This window comes from Salvelinus alpinus, chromosome 4 (genome assembly GCF_045679555.1).
Source record: "Salvelinus alpinus chromosome 4, SLU_Salpinus.1, whole genome shotgun sequence".
In the NCBI taxonomy this organism is placed as follows: domain Eukaryota; kingdom Metazoa; phylum Chordata; class Actinopteri; order Salmoniformes; family Salmonidae; genus Salvelinus; species Salvelinus alpinus.
In genome coordinates, this window is record NC_092089.1 from 17,478,309 (window position 1) to 17,504,366 (window position 26,058).

Consider the following 26,058-nt stretch of genomic DNA (forward strand, 5'->3'; position numbering starts at 1 on the left):
TCCTTTCCACAACACAAAGCCATGGCTATGAGTGAAGGGTAGCAGAGGGAAGAGAGAGAGAGGAGAGCAGAGAGAGAGAGAGAGAGGAGAGCAGAGAGAGAGAGAGAGAGAGAGAGGAGAGCAGAGGGAAGAGAGAGAGAGGAGAGCAGAGAGAGAGAGAGAGAACGCTAAAGGAAAGGACCATTCAGAAGAGAACATATCAGAGGTTATCTGTGTGACTTACCAAGACTCTGTTCTCCACCTTGTCTCCTTTGATCTCTAGTTTGACTCTCTTCTTCACCGAGAGTTTCATCTTCCTCCCCACTGCATCCTTCACACTCTCTACAGGAGGAGAGAAGAGAGGAGAGGAGAGGATAAGAGAGGAGAGGAGAGGAGAGGAGAGAAGAGAGGAGAGGAGAGGAGTCGAGAGGATGGAGGAGAGGGGAGGGGTCGAGAGGATGGAGGAGAGGGGAGGGGTCGAGAGGATGGAGGAGAGGGGAGGGGTCGAGAGGATGGAGGAGAGGAGAGGAGAGGAGAGGAGAGGAGTGTTAGGTTCACATGAATAAGCAGCTGAGCACCCAGGACATAACATTATGAATGTATTCATTTGATTAAATTGTTAGGCCTACTTTCCAAAGCTACGCAATGAAATAGAAGTGAGCTTGCACTTTATAGCAGGACTGATTTCCCAACAGGAAACGATTTCCAGTGTGCTTTCATAAAAAAAATGTTTTAACCAAACATTTTAAAAACTAATTAAATCCATAATTCACACAAACCACAGTGGAAGATAGTCATGTCTTAAAAAGGTCTAAATAATGATGTTTTATTAGCTTTGAACCCCCACCTGCCTGGCTGAGATTTAAACCTTGTCACCAGTCATATTTACTTCAGCTTCTGCTGTTCAAATTGATTCTTCACACCCTCAGGAAGCTCATCCAGCAAGGAGAATTGGCTTATAGAGGAACTGGGTCATCTCTCTCTCAATTCAATTCAATTCAATTCAAGGGGCTTTATTGGCATGGGAAACATGTGTTAACATTGCCAAAGCAAGTGAGGTAGATAATACACAAAAGTGAAATAAACAATACAAATTAACAGTAAACATTACACATACAGAAGTTTCAAAACAAGAAAGACATTACAAATGTCATATTATATATATACAGTGTTGTAACAATGTACAAATGGTTAAAGCACACAAGTTAAAATAAATAAGCATAAATATGGGTTGTATTTACAATGGTGTTTGTTCTTCACTGGTTGCCCTTTTCTTGTGGCAACAGGTCACAAATCTTGCTGCTGTGATGGCACACTGTGGAATTTCTCCCAGTAGATATGGGAGTTTATCAAAATTGGATTTGTTTTCAAATTCTTTGTGGATCTGTGTAATCTGAGGGAAATATGTCTCTCTAATATGGTCATACATTGGGCAGGAGGTTAGGAAGTGCAGCTCAGTTTCCACCTCATTTTGTGGGCAGTGAGCACATAGCCTGTCTTCTCTTGAGAGCCATGTCTGCCTACGGCGGCCTTTCTCAATAGCAAGGCTATGCTCACTGAGTCTGTACATAGTCAAAGCTTTCCTTAAGTTTGGGTCAGTCACAGTGGTCAGGTATTCTGCCACTGTGTACTCTCTGTTCTCTCTCTCTGTCTCTCTGTCTCTCCCTCTCTCTCTCTCTGTCTCTCTCTCTCTCTGTCTCTCCCTCTCTCTGTCTCTCCCTCTCTCTCTGTCTCTCCCTCTCTCTCGGTCTCTCTCTCTCTCTGTCTCTGTCTCTCCCTCTCTCTCTCTGTCTCTCCCTCTCTGTCTCTCTCTCTGTCTCTCTCTCTCTCTCTCTCTCTGTCTCTCCCTCTCTCTCGGTCTCTCTCTGTCTCTCCCTCTCTCTCGGTCTCTCTCTGTCTCTCCCTCTCTCTCGGTCTCTCTCTCTCTCTGTCTCTCCCTCTCTCTCGGTCTCTCTCTCTCTCTCGGTCTCTCTCTCTCTCTCGGTCTCTCTCTCTCTCTCTCTCTCTCTCTATATATATATATATAGATATATATATATACAGTATATATGATTTGTCACGCCCTGACCATAGAGAGCTTGTTATTCTCTATGTTGGTTAGGTCGGGGTGTGACTAGGGTGGGTCAATTAGGGGTTTATATGTCGATGTTGGCCTGGTATGGTTCCCAATCAGTGGCAGCTGTTTATCGTTGTCTCTGATTGGGGATCATATTTAGGCAGCCATTTCCCCTTTGTGTTTCGTGGGATCTTGTCTAGGTATAGTTGCCTGTGAGCACTACTCAGAGCTTCACGTTTCGTTTGTTCGCTTTATTGTTTTTGTGCTTTGAGTTTTCTTTTCCTAATAAAAAGGATGGAAACATGCAACGCTGCATTTTGGTCCATTCCTTATGACGATCGTGACAGAAGATCCCACCACAAACGTACCAAGCAGCGTGGCCTGGAGGAGCAGACATCCTGGACATGGGAGGATATCTTGGACGGTAAGGGATCCTGGACATGGGAGGAGATCCTGGCTGGATCGCCTTCCATGGGAGCAGACGGAGGCAGCGAGGGAGGAACAACAACGACACCGGGGTTCGCGGCCACGATGGAAGCCCGAGAGGCAGCCTCAAAAATGTTTTGGGGGGGGGGGAACACGGGGTGGTTGGCGGAGCCAGGTTTCAGACCAGAGCCAACTCCCCACACTCGCTTTAAGGAGTGTGTGACCGTTCAGGCACCATGTTATGCGGTGATACGCACGGCGTCTCCAGTGCGCCTTCACAGCCCGGTGCGCTCGGTGCCAGCTCTCTGCACTTGCAGTGCGAAAATGAGCATCCAGCCAGGACGGGTTGTGCCGGCTCAGCGCTCCTGGTCTCCAGTACGCCTCCTCGGACCAGGATATCCTGCGCCGGATCTACGCACTGTGTTTCCAGTGCGCCTTCACAGCCCAGTGCGTCCTGTGTCAGCGTCCCGCACTTGCCGGGCTAAAGTGAGCATCCAGCCAGGATGGGTGGTGCCAGCTCACGCTCTAGACCTCCAGTGCTCCTCCACAGTCCAGTACGTCCTGTGCCTCCTCCTCGCACTCGCCCTGAGGTGCGTGTCATCAGCCCGGTGCCACCTGTACCGGTCCCACGCATCAGGCCTCCAGTGCCCCTCCACAGTCCAGTACGTCCTGTGCCTCCTCCCCGCACTCGCCCTGAGGTGCGTGTCACCAGCCCGGTACCACCAGTGCCGGCCCCACTCACCGAGCTTCCGGCGACAGTCCACAGTCCAGAGCTTTCGGCGACAGTCCACAGTCCAGAGCTTCCAGAAACAGTCCAGAGCCTCCTGCGAGGGTTCCCAGACCGGAGCCTCTGGCGACGATCTACGGTCCGGAGTCCCCGGCAACGATCTACGGTCCAGAGTCCCCGGCGACGAACCACGGTCCGGTTCCTCCGGCGACGATCCACGGTCCGGAGTCCCCGGCGACGAACCACGGTCCGGTTCCGACTGCGACGAACCACGGTCCGGAGTCCCCGGTGAAGATCCACGGTCCGGAGTCCCCGGCAACGATCTACGGTCCTGAGTCCCCGGCGACAAACCACGGTCCGGTTCCTCCGGCGACGATCCACGGTCCGGCTCCTCCGGCGACAACCCACGGTCCGGTTCCCCCGATGACATATCCACGAGCGGAGTGGGTACTTCGCCCTGCACCGGAGCCGCCCCCGACGGTAGATGCCCACCCTGACCATAGAGAGCTGTTTATTATCTATGTTGGTTAGGTCGGGGTGTGATTAAGGGTGGGTTATCTAGGGGTTTATATGTCGATGTTGGCCTGTTATGGTTCCCAATCAGAGGCAGCTGTTTATCATTGTCTCTGATTGGGGATCGTATTTAGGCAGCCATTTCCCCATTGTGCTTTGTGGGATCTTGTCTAGGTATAGTTGCCTGTGAGCACTACTCTGAGCTTCACGTTTCGTTTGTTCGCTTTATTGTTTTTTGTTATTTGAGTTTACTCTTCCTAATAAAAAGGATGGAAACATGCCACGCTGCATTTTGGTCCACTCCTTATGACGATCGTGACACCCATGGTGTTTATACTTGCGTACTATTGTTTGTACAGATGAACGTGGTACCTTCAGGCATTTGGAAATTGCTCCCAAGGATGAACCAGACTTGTGGAGGTATACACATTTTTTTCTTCTGAGGTCTTGGCTGATTTTTTTGGGATTTTCCCATGATGTCAAGCAAAGAGGCACTGAGTTTGAAGGTAGGCCTTGAAATACATCCACAGGTACACCTCCAGTTGACTCAAATGATGTCAATTAGCCTATCAGAAGCTTCTAAAGCCATGACATAATTTTCTGGAATTTTCCAAGCTGTTTAAAGGCACAGTCAACTTAGTGTATGTAAACTTCTGGCCCACTGGAATTGTGATACATTGAATTATAAGTGAAATAATCTGTCTGTAAACAATTGTTGGAAGGAAAAATGACTTGTGTCATGCACAAAGTAGATGTCCTAACCGACTTGCCAGAACTATAGTTTGTTTACAATAAATTTGTAGAGTGGTTGAAAAACGAGTTTTAATGACTCCAACCTAAGTGTATGTAAACTTCCGACTTCAACTGTATATATGGGATACAATGGTATTCTCTCGTTCTCTCTCTCTCTCTCTCTTCAATTCAAGGGCTTTATTGGCATGGGAAACATATGTTAACATTGCCAAAGGAAGTGAAATAGATCATAAACAAAAGCTAAATAAACTCTCTCTCTTTGTCTCGCTCTCTGTCTCTCTGTCTCTCGCTCTCTGTTTCTCTCTCTCTCTCTCTCTCTCTCTCTCTCTCTCTCTCTCTCTCTCTCTCTCTCTCTCTCAATTCAATTCAATCTCTCTCTCTCTCTCTCTCTTTGTCTCGCTCTCTGTCTCTCTGTCTCTCGCTCTCTGTTTCTCTCTCTCTCTCTGTCTCCCTCTCTCTCTATCCCTTTCTCTCTGTAGCTCTCGCTCTGTCTCTACCCCCTCTCTTCACACTGCACTCCTAATTCTGGAGTCTGGTCTGTGTGGGGGAGTTTGGTATAACTGTTCAGGCTGTGACTGTGTGACTGCTCGAACATTAGCTAACTACTTCACTGTGACTGGGTCTGGTCTGTAACTGGGTCTGGGACTGGGTCTGTGACTGGGTCTGGTCTGTGACTGGGTCTGGTCTGTGACTGGGTCTGGGTCTGTGACTGGGTCTGGGTCTGGTCTGGGTCTGGTCTGTGACTGGGTCTGGGTCTGTGACTGGGTCTGGGTCTGTGACTGGGTCTGGCTCAAACCCTCTCTGGGAACACAGGTGTTGGTCTGTTGTTGTACCAATCAATTAGGAGCCATGATCTGTAAACTTCCTAAGATGTGACCCTTTCACCCTGGTGCTTGGCCTGTGACAAGCTGACAAGCTGACAGGCTGACAGGCTGACAAGCTGACAGGCTGACAAGCTGACAAGCTGACAGGCTGACAAGCGACAGGCTGACAGGCTGACACGCTGACAGGCTGACACGCTGACAGGCTGACAGGCTGACAAGCTGACAGGCTGACAAGCTGACAGGCTGACAAGCAGACAGGCTGACAGGCTGACAAGCTGACAAGTTGACAGGCTGACAAGCTGACAGGCTTACAGGCTGACAAGCTGACAAGCTGACAGGCTGACAGGCTGACAAGCTGACAGGCTGACAGGCTGACAAGCTGACAAGCTGACAAGCTGACAGGCTGACAGGCTGACAAGCTGACAGGCTGACAGGCTGACAAGCTGACAAGTTGACAGGCTGACAGGCTGACAGACTGACAGGCTGACAAGCTGACAGGCTGACAGGCTGACAGGCTGACAAGCTGACAAGCTGACAGGCTGACAGGCTGACAAGCTGACAAGCTGACAAGCTCGGAGTCGTCAGACAAAGAGAAAGTTGTTCAGGCAAATCAGTGTTCTCCTCTCTCTCTCTCTCTCTCTCTCTCTCTCTCTCTCTCAATTCAATTCAATTCAAGGGGCTTTATTGGCATGGGAAACATGTGTTAACATTGCCAAAGCAAGTGAGGTAGATATTATACAAAAGTGAAATAAACAATACAAATTAACAGTAAACATTACACATACAGAAGTTTCAAAACAATAAAGACATTACAAATGTTATATTATATATATACAGTGTTGTAACAATGTACAAATGGTTAAAGCACACAAGTTAAAATAAATAAGCATAAATATGGGTTGTATTTACAATGGTGTTTGTTCTTCACTGGTTGCCCTTTTCTTGTGGCAACAGGTCACAAATCTTGCTGCTGTGATGGCACACTGTGGAATTTCTCCCAGTAGATATGGGAGTTTATCAAAATTGGATTTGTTTTCAAATTCTTTGTGGATCTGTGTAATCTGAGGGAAATATGTCTCTCTAATATGGTCATACATTGGGCAGGAGGTTAGGAAGTGCAGCTCAGTTTCCACCTCATTTTGTGGGCAGTGTGCACATAGCCTGTCTTCTCTTGAGAGCCATGTCTGCCTACGGCGGCCTTTCTCAATAGCAAGGCTATGCTCACTGAGTCTGTACATAGTCAAAGCTTTCCTTAAGTTTGGGTCAGTCACAGTGGTCAGGTATTCTGCCACTGTGTACTCTCTGTTTAGGGCCAAATAGCATTCTAGTTTGCTCTGTTTTTTTGTTAATTCTTTCCAATGTGTCAAGTAATTATCTTTTTGTTTTCTCATGATTTGGTTGGGTCTAATTGTGCTGTTGTCCTGGGGCTCTGTGGGGTGTGTTTGTGTTTGTGAACAGAGCCCTAGGACCAGCTTGCTTAGGGGGCTCTTCTCCAGGTTCATCTCTCTGTAGGTGATGGCTTTATTATGGAAGGTTTGGGAATCGCTTCCTTTTAGGTGGTTGTAGAATTTAACGGCTCTTTTCTGGATTTTGATAATTAGTGGGTATCGGCCTAATTCTGCTCTGCATGCATTATTTGGTGTTCTACGTTGTACACGGAGGATATTTTTGCAGAATTCTGCATGCAGAGTCTCAATTTGGTGTTTGTCCCATTTTGTGAAATCTTGGTTGGTGAGCGGACCCCAGACCTCACAACCATAAAGGGCAATGGGCTCTATGACTGATTCAAGTATTTTTAGCCAGATCCTAATTGGTATGTTGAAATTTATGTTCCTTTTGATGGCATAGAAGGCCCTCTCTCTCTCTCTCTCTCTCTCTCTCTCTCTCCATCTCTCTCTCTCTCTGTCTCTCTCTCTCTCCATCTCTCTCTCTCTGTCTCTCTCTCTCTCTCTCTCTCTCTCTCTCTCACCCCCCCTGGTCCGTGCTGACTGACTGCTCCGTGCTGACTGACTGATCCATGCTGACTGACTGCTCTGTGCTGACTGACTGCTCTGTGCTGACTGACTGCTCTGTGCTGACTGACCGCTCTGTGCTGACTGCTCCGTGCTGACTGACTGCTCCGTGCTGACTGACTGCTCCGTGCTGACTGACTGCTCCGTGCTGACTGACTGCTCCGTGCTGACTGACTGCTCCGTGCTGACTGACTGCTCTGTGCTGACTGACTGCTCCGTGCTGACTGCTCTGTGCTGACTGACTGCTCCGTGCTGACTGACTGCTCCGTGCTGACTGACTAATCTGTGCTGACTGACTGCTCCGTGCTGACTGACTGCTCTGTGCTGCCTGCTCCGTGCTGACTGACTGCTCCGTGCTGACTGCTCCGTGCTGACTGCTCTGTGCTGACTGACTGCTCCGTGCTGACTGACTGCTCCGTGCTGACTGTCTGCTCCGTGCTGACTGCTCTGTGCTGACTGACTGCTCCGTGCTGACTGACTGCTCCGTGCTGACTGACTGCTCCGTGCTGACTGACTGCTCTGTGCTGACTGACTGCTCTGTGCTGACTGACTGCTCCGTGCTGACTGACTGCTCCGTGCTGACTGCCTGCTCTGTGCTGACTGACTGCTCCGTGCTGACTGACTGCTCCGTGCTGACTGCCTGCTCCGTGCTGACTGACTGCTCTGTGCTGACTGACTGCTCCGTGCTGACTGACTGTTCCGTGCTGACTGAGTGCTCCGTGCTGACTGACTGCTCCGTGCTGACTGACTGCTCCGTGCTGACTGACTGCTCCGTGCTGACTGACTGCTCCGTGCTGACTGACTGCTCCGTGCTGACTGACTGCTCCGTGCTGACTGCTCTGTGCTGACTGACTGCTCCGTGCTGACTGACTGCTCCGTGCTGACTGACTGCTCCGTGCTGACTGACTGCTCTGTGCTGACTGACTGCTCCGTGCTGCCTGCTCCGTGCTGACTGACTGCTCCGTGCTGACTGACTGCTCTGTGCTGACTGCTCCGTGCTGACTGTCTGCTCCGTGCTGACTGACTGCTCCGTGCTGACTGACTGCTCCGTGCTGACTGACTGCTCCGTGCTGACTGACTGCTCCGTGCTGACTGACTGCTCCGTGCTGACTGACTGCTCTGTGCTGACTGACTGCTCCGTGCTGACTGCTCTGTGCTGACTGACTGCTCCGTGCTGACTGACTGCTCCGTGCTGACTGACTAATCTGTGCTGACTGACTGCTCCGTGCTGACTGACTGCTCCGTGCTGACTGACTGCTCTGTGCTGCCTGCTCCGTGCTGACTGACTGCTCCGTGCTGACTGCTCTGTGCTGACTGACTGCTCCGTGCTGACTGACTGCTCCGTGCTGACTGTCTGCTCCGTGCTGACTGCTCTGTGCTGACTGACTGCTCCGTGCTGAATGTCTGCTCCGTGCTGACTGCTCTGTGCTGACTGACTGCTCCGTGCTGACTGACTGCTCCGTGCTGACTGACTGCTCCGTGCTGACTGACTGCTCTGTGCTGACTGACTGCTCTGTGCTGACTGACTGCTCCGTGCTGACTGCCTGCTCTGTGCTGACTGCCTGCTCCGTGCTGACTGCCTGCTCCGTGCTGACTGACTGTTCCGTGCTGACTGACTGTTCCGTGCTGACTGAGTGCTCCGTGCTGACTGACTGCTCCGTGCTGACTGACTGCTCCGTGCTGACTGACTGCTCCGTGCTGACTGACTGCTCCGTGCTGACTGACTGCTCCGTGCTGACTGACTGCTCCGTGCTGACTGCTCTGTGCTGACTGACTGCTCCGTGCTGACTGACTGCTCCGTGCTGACTGACTGCTCCGTGCTGACTGACTGCTCTGTGCTGACTGACTGCTCCGTGCTGACTGACTGCTCCGTGCTGCCTGCTCCGTGCTGACTGACTGCTCCGTGCTGACTGACTGCTCTGTGCTGACTGCTCCGTGCTGACTGTCTGCTCCGTGCTGACTGTCTGCTCCGTGCTGACTGACTGCTCCGTGCTGACTGACTGCTCCGTGCTGACTGACTGCTCCGTGCTGACTGACTGCTCCGTGCTGACTGACTGCTCCGTGCTGACTGACTGCTCCGTGCTGACTGACTGCTCCGTGCTGACTGACTGCTCCGTGCTGACTGTCTGCTCCGTGCTGACTGTCTGCTCCGTGCTGACTGACTGCTCCGTGCTGACTGACTGCTCCGTGCTGACTGACTCCTCTGTGCTGACTGCCTGCTCCGTGCTGACTGTCTGCTCCGTGCTGACTGTCTGCTCCGTGCTGACTGTCTGCTCCGTGCTGACTGACTGCTCCGTGCTGACTGCCTGCTCCGTGCTGACTGACTGCTCCGTGCTGACTGACTCCTCTGTGCTGACTGCCTGCTCCGTGCTGACTGACTGCTCCATGCTGCTCTGTGTTACAACAGCTCGTAGAAGAAATGAGATCCTCATTCTAGCGTCACTCCCCTGTTCTATTCTATTGGCGTCGACTGTGATGTCACATGATGTTATGTCAGCCCTCATTCTCTCAGTCACACCATCACAATGCATTATTGTTCTCATGGGAGAACTGGGCCCAATACTGTTCTGCTTTTACAACTGATTGTATTGCTTCCAAACACAATTACATCATGAGGACAGGGTGTGAGCTTATCAGGAGCTGGTAGATCAACCTTAACGATACTGGAATCTATAAACGTCTAACGTCAAGTACACAACTCTCCGTGTCATATCGGCGGGGGTAAAAGTCACCAAGCTGAATCCTATGATATCAGTGTGAAACAGAGAGGTGTTTAACCACGGTCTTATTACACGGGGTTTTGGTGTAATCTGGTGTCCTTACATGCAACTAAACTAGTCACTTGAGTCAGGATTTGACCTGCTTCCTTTCAATACAATTCAGTCAAGTATTTATTTACATTGTAGTCCTACATTATTTAGATGTTACCGGAGCAACCAAGTCTAGGTCCAAAAGGCTTCTTAACAGCTTCTACCGTCAAGCCATAAGACTCCTGAACAGCTGATCAAATGGTTAACCAGACTAATTGCATTGACACACCCCTCCCCAGCCTCCCTACTGATATTGCTCTTTAATTATTCCTTATTTTTCTATTTGCTTCTTTTCATTTGTATTGTTTATTTATTTTTTACTTCAGTTTATTTTTGTGAATACTTTCTTAACACTTATTTTTCTTAAATCTGCATTGTTGGTTAAGGGCTTGTCAGTCAGCATTTCACTCTAAGGTCTACCTACACCTGTTGTATTCAGCGCATGTGACAAATACAATTAGATTTATGAACACTGTATGCCTATAGGGTCACAGCTGGGCAATTACATTTGAGTTACAGTGTAACTCTTTATACCTCTGGTTTGGCATAAAGGCTAATTAATGCAAAGTGTTTAATAAGCTCTCCAATCAGTAATGAACACACATCATGCTGTAGGGCTCTACTGTATAACGAGTTGTCCGTTACACTCCTCTACATCAAGCAGGTGCAGCTCTATCTGATGTAGTAGCGAGGGACGAATAACAGAAGACACACACGTCCCTGCACTCACACACGTGGACCATGAGGTTGGAACGAGCTGAGTTGCCTGGCTGATATTACACGTAGGTGACATTAGCTCAGACATTCTACCTTTTTACAAGCTGATGACCGAAGAGAAACACACAAAGACCGTCTGAAGCTACAATCGGCTCTGCCTGAGGTTTACAAACGGTTAGGAAAAATACTCACGGGTTTAATAATACTGTAGCCCAATACAATGGGAGAATGATTTACTGGGATAAAGACACGATTTAAAAGGGATGAAAGACAATCTCACTGAGACGACACTGGGATGCCTCTCTAGCTAAACGATGTTTCTGCTATTATACGATTTTATGTCGCTAAACCCAGCCAGTCTGGTTAAATGTTAAATGATCGTCTAACAATGGAATTCACAGAATATCGCGTTTCTTTGTTGGATGGTTATTACTGAAATATCAGTAACTCAACACAATTTAGCTACAATTTGCCACACAGTAAAAATCCCCCTTCATTACAAGCCCATGGATTATCCTAGATCACAATACAATGTAAGAAATAGCGGGTAGCCTTGACTAGCTAACTGTTCATAGCTACTGTAACAAACCATTTCTTACCTAGCAGTTCTTTGGGGACCTCTGATACTTCCTCGCTCATTTTTGCAGTCTTGGGTCGACGATAATATCCAACGGAAAACACGAAAATACTGTGTGTCAATACTTCAAATAATAAAATAACGGTTGGATACAACAGACAGATTGTCCTGCCTACGAAGTGTCAGGTGCCGCTCCGAACGCCCGGTTACATGTTTCCCTCCCCTCGCGTTTTCGGTAAGATGTATCCACATTTGTCTAGGCGCATATCCCTCCGTTTCCTGTCCGCTTCTAAAACTCAGGATAGGAAAATCATACATTTAAAAATAAATGATTTCCTCAGAGAATCCACTGATTAACCGCTAGTAGATGACACCATTGGTGCTCACCTCGCGAGAATGAACCGTCACCGGAAGAATCACACACCCTCACACAGAGCCCTCGTAGTACGCTACAGACCGTGATGCGCCAGCCCCTCCTCTCCTGCGACGCCCGGGCCGCTGTGGCTGGCTGGCTGTAGACGGGTCAAGCAGCGCAGCAGCAGCGAGGAGAAGAGGACATCTGCTGGCGCTGTGTGAAGCTACATGCTGTAGTGTGTATTACCGCTGTATTATAAGATTGAAGTGCCTTGCTCAAGGGCACATTGACAGATTTTTTCACATATTTGGCTCGGGGATTCGAACCAGTGACCTTTCAGTTACTGGCCCAACAGTCTTAAGCACAATGATACCTGCCTTACATTACCTGGTATAGGAATAAAGGGGTAAGTGGAAGTGGAGTGGAGGGTTGGCCTAGCGATGATGATGAGGAGGAGGAAGAGGAAGAAGAAGATGAATTTGATGATTGTGAAGATGATGAAGATGAATGTGATGAAGTTGATGGGGGGGGGAAAGAATGATGATGTCGATGGGGAAGGATGATGATGGTAATGAAGAGTAGGATATTGAGGAAGAAAAGGAGGAAGAGGATAATGAAGAGAATGATTATGAAGCTGAATGGGATGAGGAAGAGGAGGAAGACGATTGTGGTGGTGGAAGAGGGGGGGAGGAAGAGGATGGTGGTGGTGGAGGAGGAGGAGGAAGAGGGTGGTGGTGGTGGTGGTGGGGGAGGAAGAGGATGGGGTGGAGGAGGAGAAAGAGGATAGTGGTGGTTAAGATGGGGGAGGAGGGGATGAGGAAGAGGATGGTGGTGGTGGAGGAGAAGGGGGAAGAGGATGGTGGTGGTGGAGGGGGGAGGAGGAGGAAGATGATGGTGGGGGAGGAAGTGGAAGAGGATGGTGGTGGTGGAGGAGGAGGAGGAAGAGGGTGGTGGTGGTGGTGGAGGAGGAGGAGGAAGAGGATGGTGGTGGTGGAGGGGGGAGGAGGAGGAAGATGATGGTGGGGGAGGAAGTGGAAGAGGATGGTGGTGGTGGAGGAGGAGGAGGAAGAGGGTGGTGGTGGTGGTGGAGGAGGAGGAGGAAGAGGATGGTGGTGGTGGAGGAGGAGGAGGAAGAGGGTGGTGGTGGTGGAGGGGGGAGGAGGAGGAAGATGATGGTGGGGGAGGAAGTGGAAGAGGATGGTGGTGGTGGAGATGAGGGGAGGAGGGGATGAGGAAGAGGCAGAGGTGCTATTGAGGATCAATGTTTCATCTCAGTGTAATAGGTCCCGAGCCATTGAAACCTCACAAAGTGTAGAGGCAGTTTGCACAGAGATCATAAACACATACTTTCACTACTGACAGTCTGGCCTGCATTTCTCCATTAGGACTTTGTGATGCAGTGAGCAGGATGGAGCATAACGTTCATCAGACCACAACACCTTGACTTCAATCTTAAATCACTGAGTTATTACCACAGGACAGGACTCCAGTCAGCACGTCCTGTTTACGTTGTTTTTCATATGGATTCATCCTAATCTCGTTTACCAGACTCTTCCTCCCATTGCTATCCGCAATTAGTCTTGGGATGAGGTTCGATTGACCCTAAAGTGTTGACCCTGTCTGGTCAAGAAAATAAATGGGAAATTATAACAAATGATTACTTAATCCTGCCAATAGATGGCGGTAAAGTAACAGGTTTTGATCAGGAGTCCCGCATCAGAATCTTTGTCCTGAGCAGATTTTTTAAAATAGGCTAGTCAGTTATGAACAAATTGTTACTTACAATGACGGCCTACCCCCGGGCAAACCCCGGACGACGCTGGGCCAATTGTGGCCAGCGTCATCCGGGATGAGAGAGGGTTCCTTATTCTTGAGTGGTGAGATTGTCGTGCTCATTTGAAACTAGTGAAAAAGGAAGCTATTTGGTGTCTTTCTCCAAGACGTTCCATTTCGGTGACAGTACATGAGTTGTGTTGATAGCAGGGTTGAAATTACAGGTGGACTGGGGGTACTGGGCACACCCATAACATATCAGGGCCCCCCCCCCCCCCACACGAGTGTCAAAGATATCTATGTTGGGCACCCGACACACATGACAACCTCACTCGGGTATAAGGTTGAGAATCATTGTTTTGGCTTTGTTGATATCAACACTGACCCCTTAGAAACAGAAGACGGTAACACTATCTGCCGTGCTGTGTGCTCACAGGTCCACTGTCTTTCTCAGAATACCACAGCCTATAATCATGCAGGTGCTATTTATCTGCTACTCTGTCATTGGATCTGCTCACAGCAGAAGACATGAACTGTATGAACTCTTAAAGCTAAAGGGCTGGAACTGAGCGTATTGTGTCTAGTTTAACCAAGTGTGCTGTGTTTGTGTATCCCAAATCGCACTCTATTCCCTATATAGGGCACTACTTTTAATGAGAGCCTTATGGGGCTTGGTCAACAGTAGTGCACTATATAGGAAATAGAGTGTAATTTAGGATGTAATCTGTGTGTTTATTCCAGAAAGAAAAATATGTGTTTTCCAGGCATTGTGGTCAGACAGAAACACAGTCACACTTTCACAAAAATAAAATGCAGCAAAAAAACGTGGAAATTCGGGTGACCGTGTTTGGGACCGATTTGGAACATTCAGAGTGTTCCAGCCTCCAGCTTCTGAGAGAAAGAGAGAGAACGAGAGAGAGGGAGAGAGAGAGAACGAGAGAGAGAACGAAAGAGAGAACGAGAGAAAGAGAGAACGAGAGGGAGACAGAACGAGAGGGAGAGAGAACGAGAGGGAGACAGAACGAGAGGGAGAGAGAACAAGAGAGAGGGGGGAGGAAAGAGAGAGAGAGAGAGAATGAGAAAGAGAGAACGAGAGAAAGAGAGAATGAGAGGGAGACAGAACGAGAGAGAGGGGGGAGGAAAGAGAGAGAGAGAGAAAGGATGCCCATTGTGTGTCATGGTAGAATGAAGCAGAAATAGCCAGAGAGAGAGAGAGAGAGAGGGGGAAGAGAGAGAGATGGGGGAGAGAGAGTGAGGGGAGACGAGAGAGAGAGAGAGAGGGAAGAGAGAGGATGCCCATTGTGTGTCATGGTAGAATGAAGCAGAAATATCCAGAGAGAGAGAGAGAGAGAGGGGGAAGAGAGAGAGAGAGAGAGACCATTGTGTGTCATGGTAGAATGAAGCAGAAATATCCAGAGAGAGAGAGAGAGAGGATGGGGGAGAGAGAGAGAGAGAGGATGCCCATTGTGTGTCATGGTAGAATGAAGCAGAAATAGCCAGAGAAAGAGAGAGAGAGGATGGGGGGGAGAGAGAGAGACCATTGTGTGTCATGGTAGAATGAAGCAGACATATCCAGAGAGAGAGAGAGAGAGAGAGGGGGAAGAGAGAGAGAGAGACCATTGTGTGTCATGGTAGAATGAAGCAGAAATATCCAGAGAGAGAGAGAGAGGATGGGGGAGAGAGAGAGAGAGAGGATGCCCATTGTGTGTCATGGTAGAATGAAGCAGAAATAGCCAGAGAAAGAGAGAGAGAGGATGGGGGAGAGAGAGAGAGAGAGAGAGAGAGAGAGAGAGAGAGAGAGAGAGAGAGAGAGGATGAGAGAGAGAGAGAGAGAGAGAGAGAGAGAGAGACCATTGTGTGTCATGGTAGAATGAAGCAGAAATAGCCAGAGAAAGAACACATGTGGGATGTCCAAAACAACCATGTCAGAATGCTCCTTAACATGTAGAGGGTTGGGCTCCATCTCAAATGGAACCCTAGTCCCTATATAGTGCACTACTTTTCATCAGGGCCCTATAGGACTCTGGTCAGAAGTAGTGCATCCCTGGACAACATCACCCGGGGGTTTCTGATCGGTTCGTTTCCTGGGGAAAGTCCTGAAGTTAAAATAATTGTTTCAGTTCTGTTCTGTCTCCCTGAAATTCTAATTGTCCAGACAGTCGGTCAATGACAGACAAGGGTTGTTAGGACTTTCAGAGAAGTCTATTTCAGACACTCATGAATAGATTTAGAAAACAATTTAAGTTTTATGTCCCAATTTTTTTTTAACATTGATTACTTACTATAAATTGTGAAGTGTTGGGCTAAATATGTACGACAAACAGGATGAAAATCACTTCAGACTGCAGGTCTGGGACACGGACAAACACAATTATCTAAAAGACCTAAATCTTGATTTTTAAAGAGACAGATGACTGGACCTTCATTTACCGTCATTTTTCTTTCTCTCCCCCATTTCCAGTTAAAACATGTAACTTTTTTTACATTGTGGTTTGTCCGCTCCCCTTCTATCCCTAATGAGTTCTGCTGCTTGGTGAAGAATGACAGCACGGTCTAGTGGCTTCTCTGTGTCAGGTTTGAGGTTTCAAACGTTTGGTGGAGTAGTCACCTCACCTCCATCAGCAGACCCTATTAGTTAACACACACACACACACACACTCACACTCACACACACACATAATTGGTTCAAATGATCTCATTTGAGCAACATTTGAGACCCAGGAACCAGACATGACGGCGGCCTGTCCTGATTGCCTTCAGCAGTCAGACACGGGGACTTCACCATCTCCCCCCTATAGAAATAAATAGTCGGCCATATTGAGGGACCCCATGAGGTAAACTCCAGTCAAATTGCTATGGTCAGAGGGGCTTTCCCCATTCTAGTAAATACATTTCTATGTCACCCTGGTTATAGTATGTTGGACATAAACGCAACCCACCACACTAACTTTACCACGGTGTGTCACCTCAAATGTAGAGGAGCCTTGTGAAGACATTAATCACGCTAGCTAGCCTGTTGTTGACATGGTGAAGGTTGGGGTGTTCCATGGAGAGAAATGTTTAAGGGGGGGGTCACCTCTTTACGAGTGTTGTTGACATACTGCATGGTGAAGGTTGGAGTGTTTGATGGAGAGAAATGTTTAAAGGGGGGGGTCACCTCTTTACGAGTGTTGTTGACATACTGCATGGTGAAGTTTGGGGTGTTCGATGGAGAGAAATGTTTAAAGGGGGGGTCACCTCTTTACGAGTGTAGAAAGATTTGACTACTTGTTGACAAATCATGTTTTACAGTACATCTGTTGACAGGAGGCATGAGGAGGTTTGTGGGAACAGAGAGATAAGAGGTGACGCCTTGTTGATTTATATCTGTTGACAGGAGATAAGAGGTGACTCCTTGTTGTGTGTCCATAAACGTTTACTACTTGTTGTTGACTAAAATGATTCACTTAACTGTCAGTTGAAATATTAAAATTCTTTGGTTAACACTAAAACCACTGTGTGCGGTATTAGATAAGAAGACAATGACAGTATGAAGGTAGAACCACTGTGTGCAGTATTAGATAAGAAGACAATGACAGTATGAAGGTAGAACCACTGTGTGCAGTATTAGATAAGGAGACAATGACAGTATGAAGGTAGAACCACTGTGTGCAGTATTAGATAAGGAGACAATGACAGTATGAAGGTAGAACCACTGTGTGCAGTATTAGATAAGAAGACAATGACAGTATGAAGGTAGAACCACTGTGTGCAGTATTAGATAAGGAGACAATGACAGTATGAAGGTAGAACCACTGTGTGCAGTATTAGATAAGAAGACAATGACAGTATGAAGGTAGAACCACTGTGTGCAGTATTAGATAAGGAGACAATGACAGTATGAAGGTAGAACCACTGTGTGCAGTATTAGATAAGACAATGACAGTATGAAGGTAGAACCACTGTGTGCAGTATTAGATAAGAAGACAATGACAGTATGAAGGTAGAACCACTGTGTGCAGTATTAGATAAGAAGACAATGACAGTATGAAGGTAGAACCACTGTGTGCAGTATTAGATAAGGAGACAATGACAGTATGAAGGTAGAACCACTGTGTGCAGTATTAGATAAGAAGACAATGACAGTATGAAGGTAGAACCACTGTGTGCAGTATTAGATAAGAAGACAATGACAGTATGAAGGTAGAACCACTGTGTGCAGTATTAGATAAGGAGACAATGACAGTATGAAGGTAGAACCACTGTGTGCAGTATTAGATAAGGAGACAATGACAGTATGAAGGTAGAACCACTGTGTGCAGTATTAGATAAGGAGACAATGACAGTACGAAGGTGGTGTCATGGCTTTAGTAGGAAAAAGGACCATCTCGTTCCCTGAGGACTGACATGTTTCATTATTTGACCAGGACAAAGCAGACACATTGTACAACCATAACTGACCAGTATTTTGGAAGTCAGCTGATAACCAGTAAACACACAGACGTACAGCATACAGCACAGTGGTTTACAGTAGTACATTCATGACCACTGTGGGCTATATGGTACTGTATCCAATCCGTGAGTTATTCAGATTTAGAAACCTCTTCTACATCACAGTGAGGTGATGAGGTCACCCCGTTTCTAACCGAGTTACAATCAGAGGCTTCCTGTAACTCCCTCATCTTCCTCTCTAGTCTCTCTGCCATCACACTCTGATGGGTCTTCCTCAGTATTTCAGGGAGACTCCTCAGGTCTTCCTGTGAGGAATCCCTGATCCAGTCCTTCACCTGGCCCTGCAAGAGGCCTCTCTGGGCGGACTGGGAGAGGCTGCTGGCTGGGTGCTGCTGGTGCTCCTGGTGCTCCTGCTCAAATCAAAGGAAATTAAACTTGATTTAAATTGTATTTAAAATTGTATTTAAAATGTTCAAATAATAAAATGAAGGAGATATACAACAACAGAAGGAAATACAAGAGAATAATGAAGTGAAATCATTGATTAAAGGCCAGGTTAAATGTAAACCTCTAACTGTGTGTGTGTGTGTGTCGGTCATTTGGTATTTAATTAGGATCCCCAATTAGTTGTTGCCATAGCAGCAACTACTCTTCCTGGGGCCCACACGCAATATAAACCATGACATAATACAGAACATGAACAGACAAGAACAGCTTAATGACAGAACTACATCAATGTAAAACAAGAGAAACATAACTAAGGTTCTGTACTGACTCAAAACGGAGGAAAACAAGACAGAGGTCTACTGTTCTAGGTCTGCATTTATCATGTATATGTTCATATAGGACCTTCCATTCAGTAGCATCTATCAGTACGTACACACACAACATTTAGGTCTGTCTCTCTAACCTGGTGCTCCTCTTCACTGGCCATCAACCTCCAGACCAGCTTCCTCAGCTTCACCACTCTCATCTTGTGATGAGTGAAGAAGTCAGGAAGGAAAGTTCTGAGTAGTTTCAACTCACCTGCGAACCCGAGGAAAACATTTTGATTTGAATGTCAGTAACACTAACGTAATACTAATGCATAAAACCAATGTAATGCAAAAATATACTAATATTACTTTCATTACATTTCATAAAACCCTGCAATGAATAAAATATAGACCACCAATTCTGTTTCACTATTTGGGTTTGAAACACGCCACAACTAAAAACACAAGTCAATATCAAGATCTTGTCGATGATACCCACCTCCATCTTTCAGTTCTTCACAGGAAACCGCGCAGAGGTTGTCGTGCCAACACGTACCCCCGAGGGCCGTCTTCCGCCCCAGTGACGCGCAATCCGTGTGATTTACGCACAGCGCGAGCGAAGAAGAGCTTTTGGAGAAGGAACCGTGAGGGCATTTTTCACACTCTGTGTCCGTCTCCGTCGTACCTGTGGGGGCATTTGACATTTTTAAACAAATGTATATTACTATTTGTCCGTTATAACCCTTTATAAACCGTTATTCTATATATCTGAAAAATAACGCGATTGCGCAAAGAAGGAAATTGTGATATATCTGTCCGTTCTGTTTCTTACCTCTCCGTTTCACCCCGTAGCCAGAAGGACACTCCGTGTGTCTGATACAGAAATCGGCGTCCCAGTAATATCCTCCTTTGCACTCACACACCCTGTCATTGAGAACCGAGCACTCCTCCTTGACCACCTGGTGCTCCCCACAGAACGTGCCGCAGTACAGGCACTTGTGCAGGTAGTTCCAATACTGAGTGTAGTGGCTTGATGGACATGGTGTACACACGGTCTGTGTGGTGGCGGTGCAGTGCGCAGACATGTGATGGCCAGGTGGACAGCGATTACAGGTGAGTAACTGGCCCGTGGTGGAGTCCAGGTGGTGGTAGGTGGAGGGGGTCTGCCTTTGAAGAACCTCTTTCATTGCGCCACAGCTGAGATCAACCGACGCCAGCACTACGAGGATTGGGAACAACTGTAAATATAAGGGAAAAAATCACTTCGTTTAGAGCACGTTGTGACAATGTAAAAAAGGACTTTATTAAATACATTTGATTGATATAAAGGTTTCAACTGTAGGCTAAGGGGCTAACAATTTATTACACAACATTCTTGTAAAATTGACTAATAATTACAAACAGCTTTTTGTCATGGCAACATAATATTGTTGTCACAGCATCACATTCACATTGTACAATATACCTACATATTTAACTTAAAAATGTTACAATATATAAATAATGTGTTAAAAAGGAACATCTGTGTATGTGTCATTATCCCATCATCAGAAGAGTGACTCACCATGTTGATGCTGTCTCTTGTCCGGCTGTAAAAGGACTTGATAATGGATCCTTCTCTCTGCCCTTTATCATCAACCCTGGACTAGAAAGAGGAAGGGGAGGAGTCATATCCTACTTTTGTTGGCTGATTCAGACCTTATCGTCCTTTATCGTCAACCGTGGACTAGAAAGAGGAAGAGTCATATCCTCTATTGTGGGCTGATTCAGACCTTGTCGTCCTTTATCGTCAACCGTGGACTAGAAAGAGGAAGGGGAGGAGTCAGTCAGGGATGGAGACATGTCCTCTATTAGATCATATTATAACACCTTCATAACACACCTGGTGTCCCCAATTAGTCATAACACGCCTGGTGTCCCCAATTAGTCATAACACACCTGGTGTCCCCAGTTAGTCATAACACACCTGGTGTCCCCAGTTAGTCATAACACACCTGGTGTCCCCAGTTAGTCATAACACACCTGGTGTCCCCAGTTAGTCATAGCACACCTGGTGTCCCCAGTTAGTCATAACACACCTGGTGTCCCCAGTTAGTCGTAACACACCTGGTGTCCCCAGTTAGTCGTAACACACCTGGTGTCCCCAGTTAGTCGTAACACACCTGGTGTCCCCAGTTAGTCGTAACACACCTGGTGTCCCCAGTTAGTCATAACACACCTGGTGTCCCCAGTTAGTCGTAACACACCTGGTGTCCCCAGTTAGTCATAACACACCTGGTGTCCCCAATTAGTCATAACACGTGAAGAGGCCAAGACAACACCTATTTCCCCTCAGGATACTGAAAAGATTTGGCATGGGTCCTGAGATCCTCAAAAAGATGAGAGATCCTCACTCACTCACTCACTCACTCACTCTTACTTCCCATGACAACCAAACATGTCTATGTAAAGGTCTGTAAAGGTCACCACTACTTCCTAAAGGTAAAATGTGGAAGGGCTGCTGGGTCCTCATGTAGACCACAGCAGAACAGTCTCTAAAGGTCAGCTGGCCAGAGTCTAGCCTGGTCCCAGATCTACTTTGTACTGTCTTACCAACTCCTATGGTCGTTGTTGCTGCCAATGACCATAGGACTTGGCAAGACAGCACAAACATGTCTGGGATCAGGCTAGACTCTGGTCAGCTGACCTTTAAAGATATCATAATAACATGTATAACAATATTATGATCCTCCGTAGGAAGTTACCCTGACTCTACACACTCCTGACAACCAAACTAAGAGTGCTGGTTCCTTTCTGAGGAGCAAGGTGAGATGGTGTGACAACGGCAGTAGGTACAAAGGAACACAAACCAACAGGGATCAGACTAGTTGTAACCAGATCAGACTAGTTGTAACCAGATTAGACTAGTTGTAACCAGATGAGACTAGTTGTAACCAGATCAGACTAGTTGTAACCAGATGAGACTAGTTGTAACCAGATCAGACTAGTTGTAACCAGATGAGACTAGTTGTAACCAGATGAGACTAGTTGTAACCAGATTAGACTAGTTGTAACCAGATGAGACTAGTTGTAACCAGATCAGACTAGTTGTAACCAGATGAGACTAGTTGTAACCAGATCAGACTAGTTGTAACCAGATGAGACTAGTTGTAACCAGATGAGACTAGTTGTAACCAGATCAGACTAGTTGTAACCAGATCAGACTAGTTGTAACCAGATCAGACTAGTCTCATCTGGTACAGAGGTGCAAGGTGAGCAACAAATGGCCTGAAAATGAGACAATGACCCTAGAAGACATCACAAACAGATCTGGGACCGCACTAGTGGAGGTGAGACAGTGAATAACCTTCCAGGAGACAGAATGACACAGTGAATAACCTTCCAGGAGACAGAATGACACAGTGAATAACCTTCCAGGAGACAGGATGACACAGTGAATAACCTTCCAGGAGACAGGATGACACAGTGAATAACCTTCCAGGAGACAGGATGACACAGTGAATAACCTTCCAGGAGACAGAATGACACAGTGAATAACCTTCCAGGAGACAGGATGACACAGTGAATAACCTTCCAGGAGACAGGATGACACAGTGAATAACCTTCCAGGAGACAGGATGACACAGTGAATAACCTTCCAGGAGACAGGATGACACAGTGAATAACCTTCCAGGAGACAGGATGACACAGTGAATAACCTTCCAGGAGACAGAATGACACAGTGAATAACCTTCCAGGAGACAGGATGACACAGTGAATAACCTTCCAGGAGACAGGATGACACAGTGAATAACCTTCCAGGAGACAGGATGACACAGTGAATAACCTTCCAAGAGACAGGATGACACAGTGAATAACCTTCCAGGGCAGACAGGATGACACAGTGAATAACCTTCCAGGAGACAGGATGACACAGTGAATAACCTTCCAGGGCAGACAGAATGACACAGTGAACAACTTTCACATACTCATTTTGCAGGAGAGTAAAGATGAGTCAAGTCATTTCATAGAACAGGAAAGTGTGGACATGTCAGCTGTACCCTGAACCTTCACATTACATTCTATTTCCAAGGAAGGAATACCACGTCCTTATTGAGTAAGTGTACTGAGGAAGCAATTTTATGTTTCTTAATAAGCACATTGTTACGAGACTGAAATGGCCGTAAAAAGACTGAGTCAATTGGAGGGGTGTGTATCAGAAACCATGGACATTCCGTCAGGCACAGGTTACTGCAGGACAGTAACGACACTCGGGCTCAACATTCACACTAATGTGAGGGGAAATCAAAATACAACACTTGTCATTTTAAAAGCCATACAACAATTTTATCAAATGGATTTTAATCAGATAATTCGACATAATGTTCACAAATGTAAAGACTTGAAAAAGGGCCGGTCAAACCAAAAAAATCCTAAATAAAGATCCATACCTTTTTATACAAAAATGATTTACAAAAAAAATCCCTTCAGCTACAAACCAACAACATTCAAACCTGCAGCATTCAGAATCCAGTTTTTTAATATAGAGATAAAAAATAAGCTTTTACAACAAATTTGGTAAGAAAAAGGACATTTAAATAAAACACATTGCACTCCTTTGTACATTCATAAAAGCTGACAATGTTTGAAATGTTTTGACAGTTTCAATAGAGCTTTGCATGTCAGCAGTCCACACAGAACAGCAGAGGGGGAATCCCAAATGGCACCCTATTCCCTATATAGTGCACTACTACCCAATGGGCCTTGGTCAAAAGTAGTGCACTACTACCCAATGGGTTTTGGTCAAAAGTAGTGCACTACTACCCAATGGGCCTTGGTCAAAAGTAGTGCACTACTACCCAATGGGCCTTGGTCAAAAGTAGTGCACTACTACCCAATTTGCCTTGGTCAAAAGTAGTGCACTACTTCCAATGGGCCCTGGTCAAAAGTAGTGCACTACTACCCAATGGGCCTTGGTCAAAAGTAGTGCACTACTACCCAATTTGCCTTGGTCAAAAGTAGTGCACTACTACCCAATGGGCCTTGGTCAAAAGTAGTGCACTACTACCCAATGGGCCTTGGTCAAAAGTAGTGCACTACTACCCAATGGGCCTTGGTCAAAAGTAGTGCACTACTACCCAATGGGCCTTGGTCAAAAGTAGTGCACTACTACCCAATGGGCCTTGGTCAAAAGTAGTGCACTACTACCCAATTTGCCTTGGTCAAAAGTAGTGCACTACTTCCAATGGGCCCTGGTCAAAAGTAGTGCACTACTACCCAATGGGCCTTGGTCAAAAGTAGTGCACTACTACCCAATTTGCCTTGGTCAAAAGTAGTGCACTACTACCCAATGGGCCTTGGTCAAAAGTAGTGCACAACTACCCAATGGGCCTTGGTCAAAAGTAGTGCACTACTACCCAATGGGCCTTGGTCAAAAGTAGTGCACTACTACCCAATGGGCCTTGGTCAAAAGTAGTGCACTACTACCCAATTTGCCTTGGTCAAAAGTAGTGCACTACTTCCAATGGGCCCTGGTCAAAAGTAGTGCACTACTACCCAATGGGCCCTGGTCAAAAGTAGTGCACTACTTCCAATGGGCCCTGGTCAAAAGTAGTGCACTATATAAGTAGTAGGGTTCCATTTGGAACGCACTCGGGAGGAAACATTTCATTATGAAATAAATCTCCTCCTTTTAAAACAGTGAAAAAGCAAGACGACCCCCCCCCCCTTCCCTATCACCCCTCTACCTCACCGTAAAAACACCAGACTATATACACATTTTAAATAGTTTTCTCTTTTCGCTAAGGTTGGAATCAATTTCATTTTTAATTCAGTCAATTCAGCAAGTGAATTCAAATTCAATTCACAAACAGAAAAAAAATATCCTCATGAATTGAATTTCAATTAAATTGACCCCAACCCTGGTTTTCACACAGTTAGGACTAATCCTAATTTCCATTTACATTGAATTTTCACTTAGTCATGCATTGATATCAATGGGAGACCAAGTGAAAATTTGACGTTAAGTGGACGTTAGGATCCACCCCATCAGACATTGGGTTGCAAATACTTTAAACATGAATTTACAACCGTTATCTGACTCTGTTTGAGCTTGTCTGGATCAATAAACCAATAGAAACATCTCAAAACGTCAAACCCCATCCATCTGACACTCCAGGCAGACTCTAACAAATGATCGATTTTTAAAGTATTTGAAACCCAGATCTGCACCCCCTTAGACCCGCCCCATTTCTCCTATTGGTTGTAGGGTTTGGTATTGAAGCAGGTCCCGTCTTCAATCATGTTGAGGAACATCTTCTCGTACATCTTGTGTATGGAGGAGGTGGAGATGATCCGGTTGATCTTCTTGATGGTCCTGAGGAGCGGGCGTGGCGCCCCCTGCAGCCGGAGCCTGCTCAGGCTGTGAGCCAGACCCTATCATCCATTGATTAATAGATTAGGTTTATTTGACCATTTAAACAAATACATATACAGACTATATTGTTTTAACTATCAAGGAGAACACAAAGGGATCAAGTCAGTTACTCCTTCTTCTTCTCCATTGTGGTCCTTTCACCAAAACTAAGGCAATCAAAATGGGGAAACCCAGCACACTTCTAATTGGAGATTCTTATCTTGTTGTTGGTACGTAGACCAGAAAATAATCCGTTATGAAAAGGAAAAGTGAGGAATGTCCACAGTCATAATTTGTCTAGATTAAGGCAGCCGTGTTAATGTGCACGGTGGTGGCGGACCAATACCTTATTGATGTCCAGGTCTTTGTTCTGGTTCTTCCAAAGGTGTAGGAGCTGCAGGAGGTACTGCTGGGAGCGGCATGAGGAGACCACGGCCCTGATGTCTTCCTCGTGAGCCCGGACCCCTGGAAGACTCTTCATCACCATCAGCAGGTCACCCAGGGTCAGGTTCTTCAAACCCGCACACCTGGACACCTTCCGCTCACAATGGTTCACACCTGAGATAACAGGATAGAGGAGGAACTCAGGTTAAACTGATAAGACACCTGGACACCTTCCGCTCACAATGGTTCACACCTGAGATAACAGGATAGAGGAGGAACTCAGGTTAAACTGATACACTGTAAGACACCTGGACACCTTCCGCTCACAATGGTTCACACCTGAGATAACAGGATAGAGGAGGAACTCAGGTTAAACTGATACACTGTAAGACACCTGGACACCTTCCACTCACAGTGGTTCACACCTGAGATAACAGGATAGAGGAGGAACTCAGGTTAAACTGATAAGACACCTGGACACCTTGAACTCACAGTGGTTCACACCTGAGATAACAGGATAGAGGAGGAACTCACGTTAAACTGATACACTGTAAGACACCTGGACACCTTCC

The 26,058-nt window shown here is 46.8% G+C and overlaps 3 protein-coding genes across 5 annotated transcripts in view; all 3 read right to left on the reverse strand.

Moving 5' to 3' along the window:
* Positions 1 to 11,824, reverse strand: part of LOC139572903 (F-actin-uncapping protein LRRC16A-like) — a 234,424-nt gene extending 222,600 nt beyond the window's left edge. Inside the window, exons 1-2 of the mRNA XM_071395759.1 lie at positions 11,417 to 11,824; positions 224 to 321 (exon numbers count right to left, since the gene is read on the reverse strand). Coding sequence (XP_071251860.1) covers positions 224 to 321; positions 11,417 to 11,456 — 138 coding nt within the window. The 5' untranslated portion in view covers positions 11,457 to 11,824. The remainder of the gene's footprint in view (positions 1 to 223; positions 322 to 11,416) is intronic.
* A 6,027-nt stretch (positions 11,825 to 17,851) lies between these two features.
* On the reverse strand, positions 17,852 to 20,412 carry LOC139572904 (tumor necrosis factor receptor superfamily member 11B-like). 2 transcript variants are annotated; one of them, XM_071395761.1, is made up of 5 exons: positions 20,273 to 20,412; positions 19,541 to 19,946; positions 19,208 to 19,393; positions 18,864 to 18,979; positions 17,852 to 18,354 (listed from the first exon to the last, which is right to left on the reverse strand). In XM_071395761.1, the coding sequence occupies exons 1-5, from the start codon at positions 20,273 to 20,275 to the stop codon at positions 18,085 to 18,087; spliced, it is 981 nt and encodes a 326-aa protein (XP_071251862.1). In that variant the 5' UTR covers positions 20,276 to 20,412; the 3' UTR covers positions 17,852 to 18,084. The 2 variants fall into 2 exon arrangements, with proteins under 2 accessions (XP_071251862.1, XP_071251861.1); XM_071395760.1 differs by having other exon boundaries at positions 17,852 to 18,363.
* Positions 20,413 to 23,032: 2,620 nt separating this feature from the next.
* LOC139572906 (tumor necrosis factor receptor superfamily member 11B-like) overlaps positions 23,033 to 26,058 on the reverse strand; it is a 173,479-nt gene continuing 170,453 nt past the window's right edge. For both annotated transcript variants that reach the window (XM_071395765.1, XM_071395766.1), the window contains exons 5-6: positions 25,449 to 25,660; positions 23,033 to 25,122 (exon numbers count right to left, since the gene is read on the reverse strand). In XM_071395765.1, the coding sequence (XP_071251866.1) occupies positions 24,943 to 25,122; positions 25,449 to 25,660 (392 nt within the window). In that variant the 3' untranslated portion in view covers positions 23,033 to 24,942. The remainder of the gene's footprint in view (positions 25,123 to 25,448; positions 25,661 to 26,058) is intronic.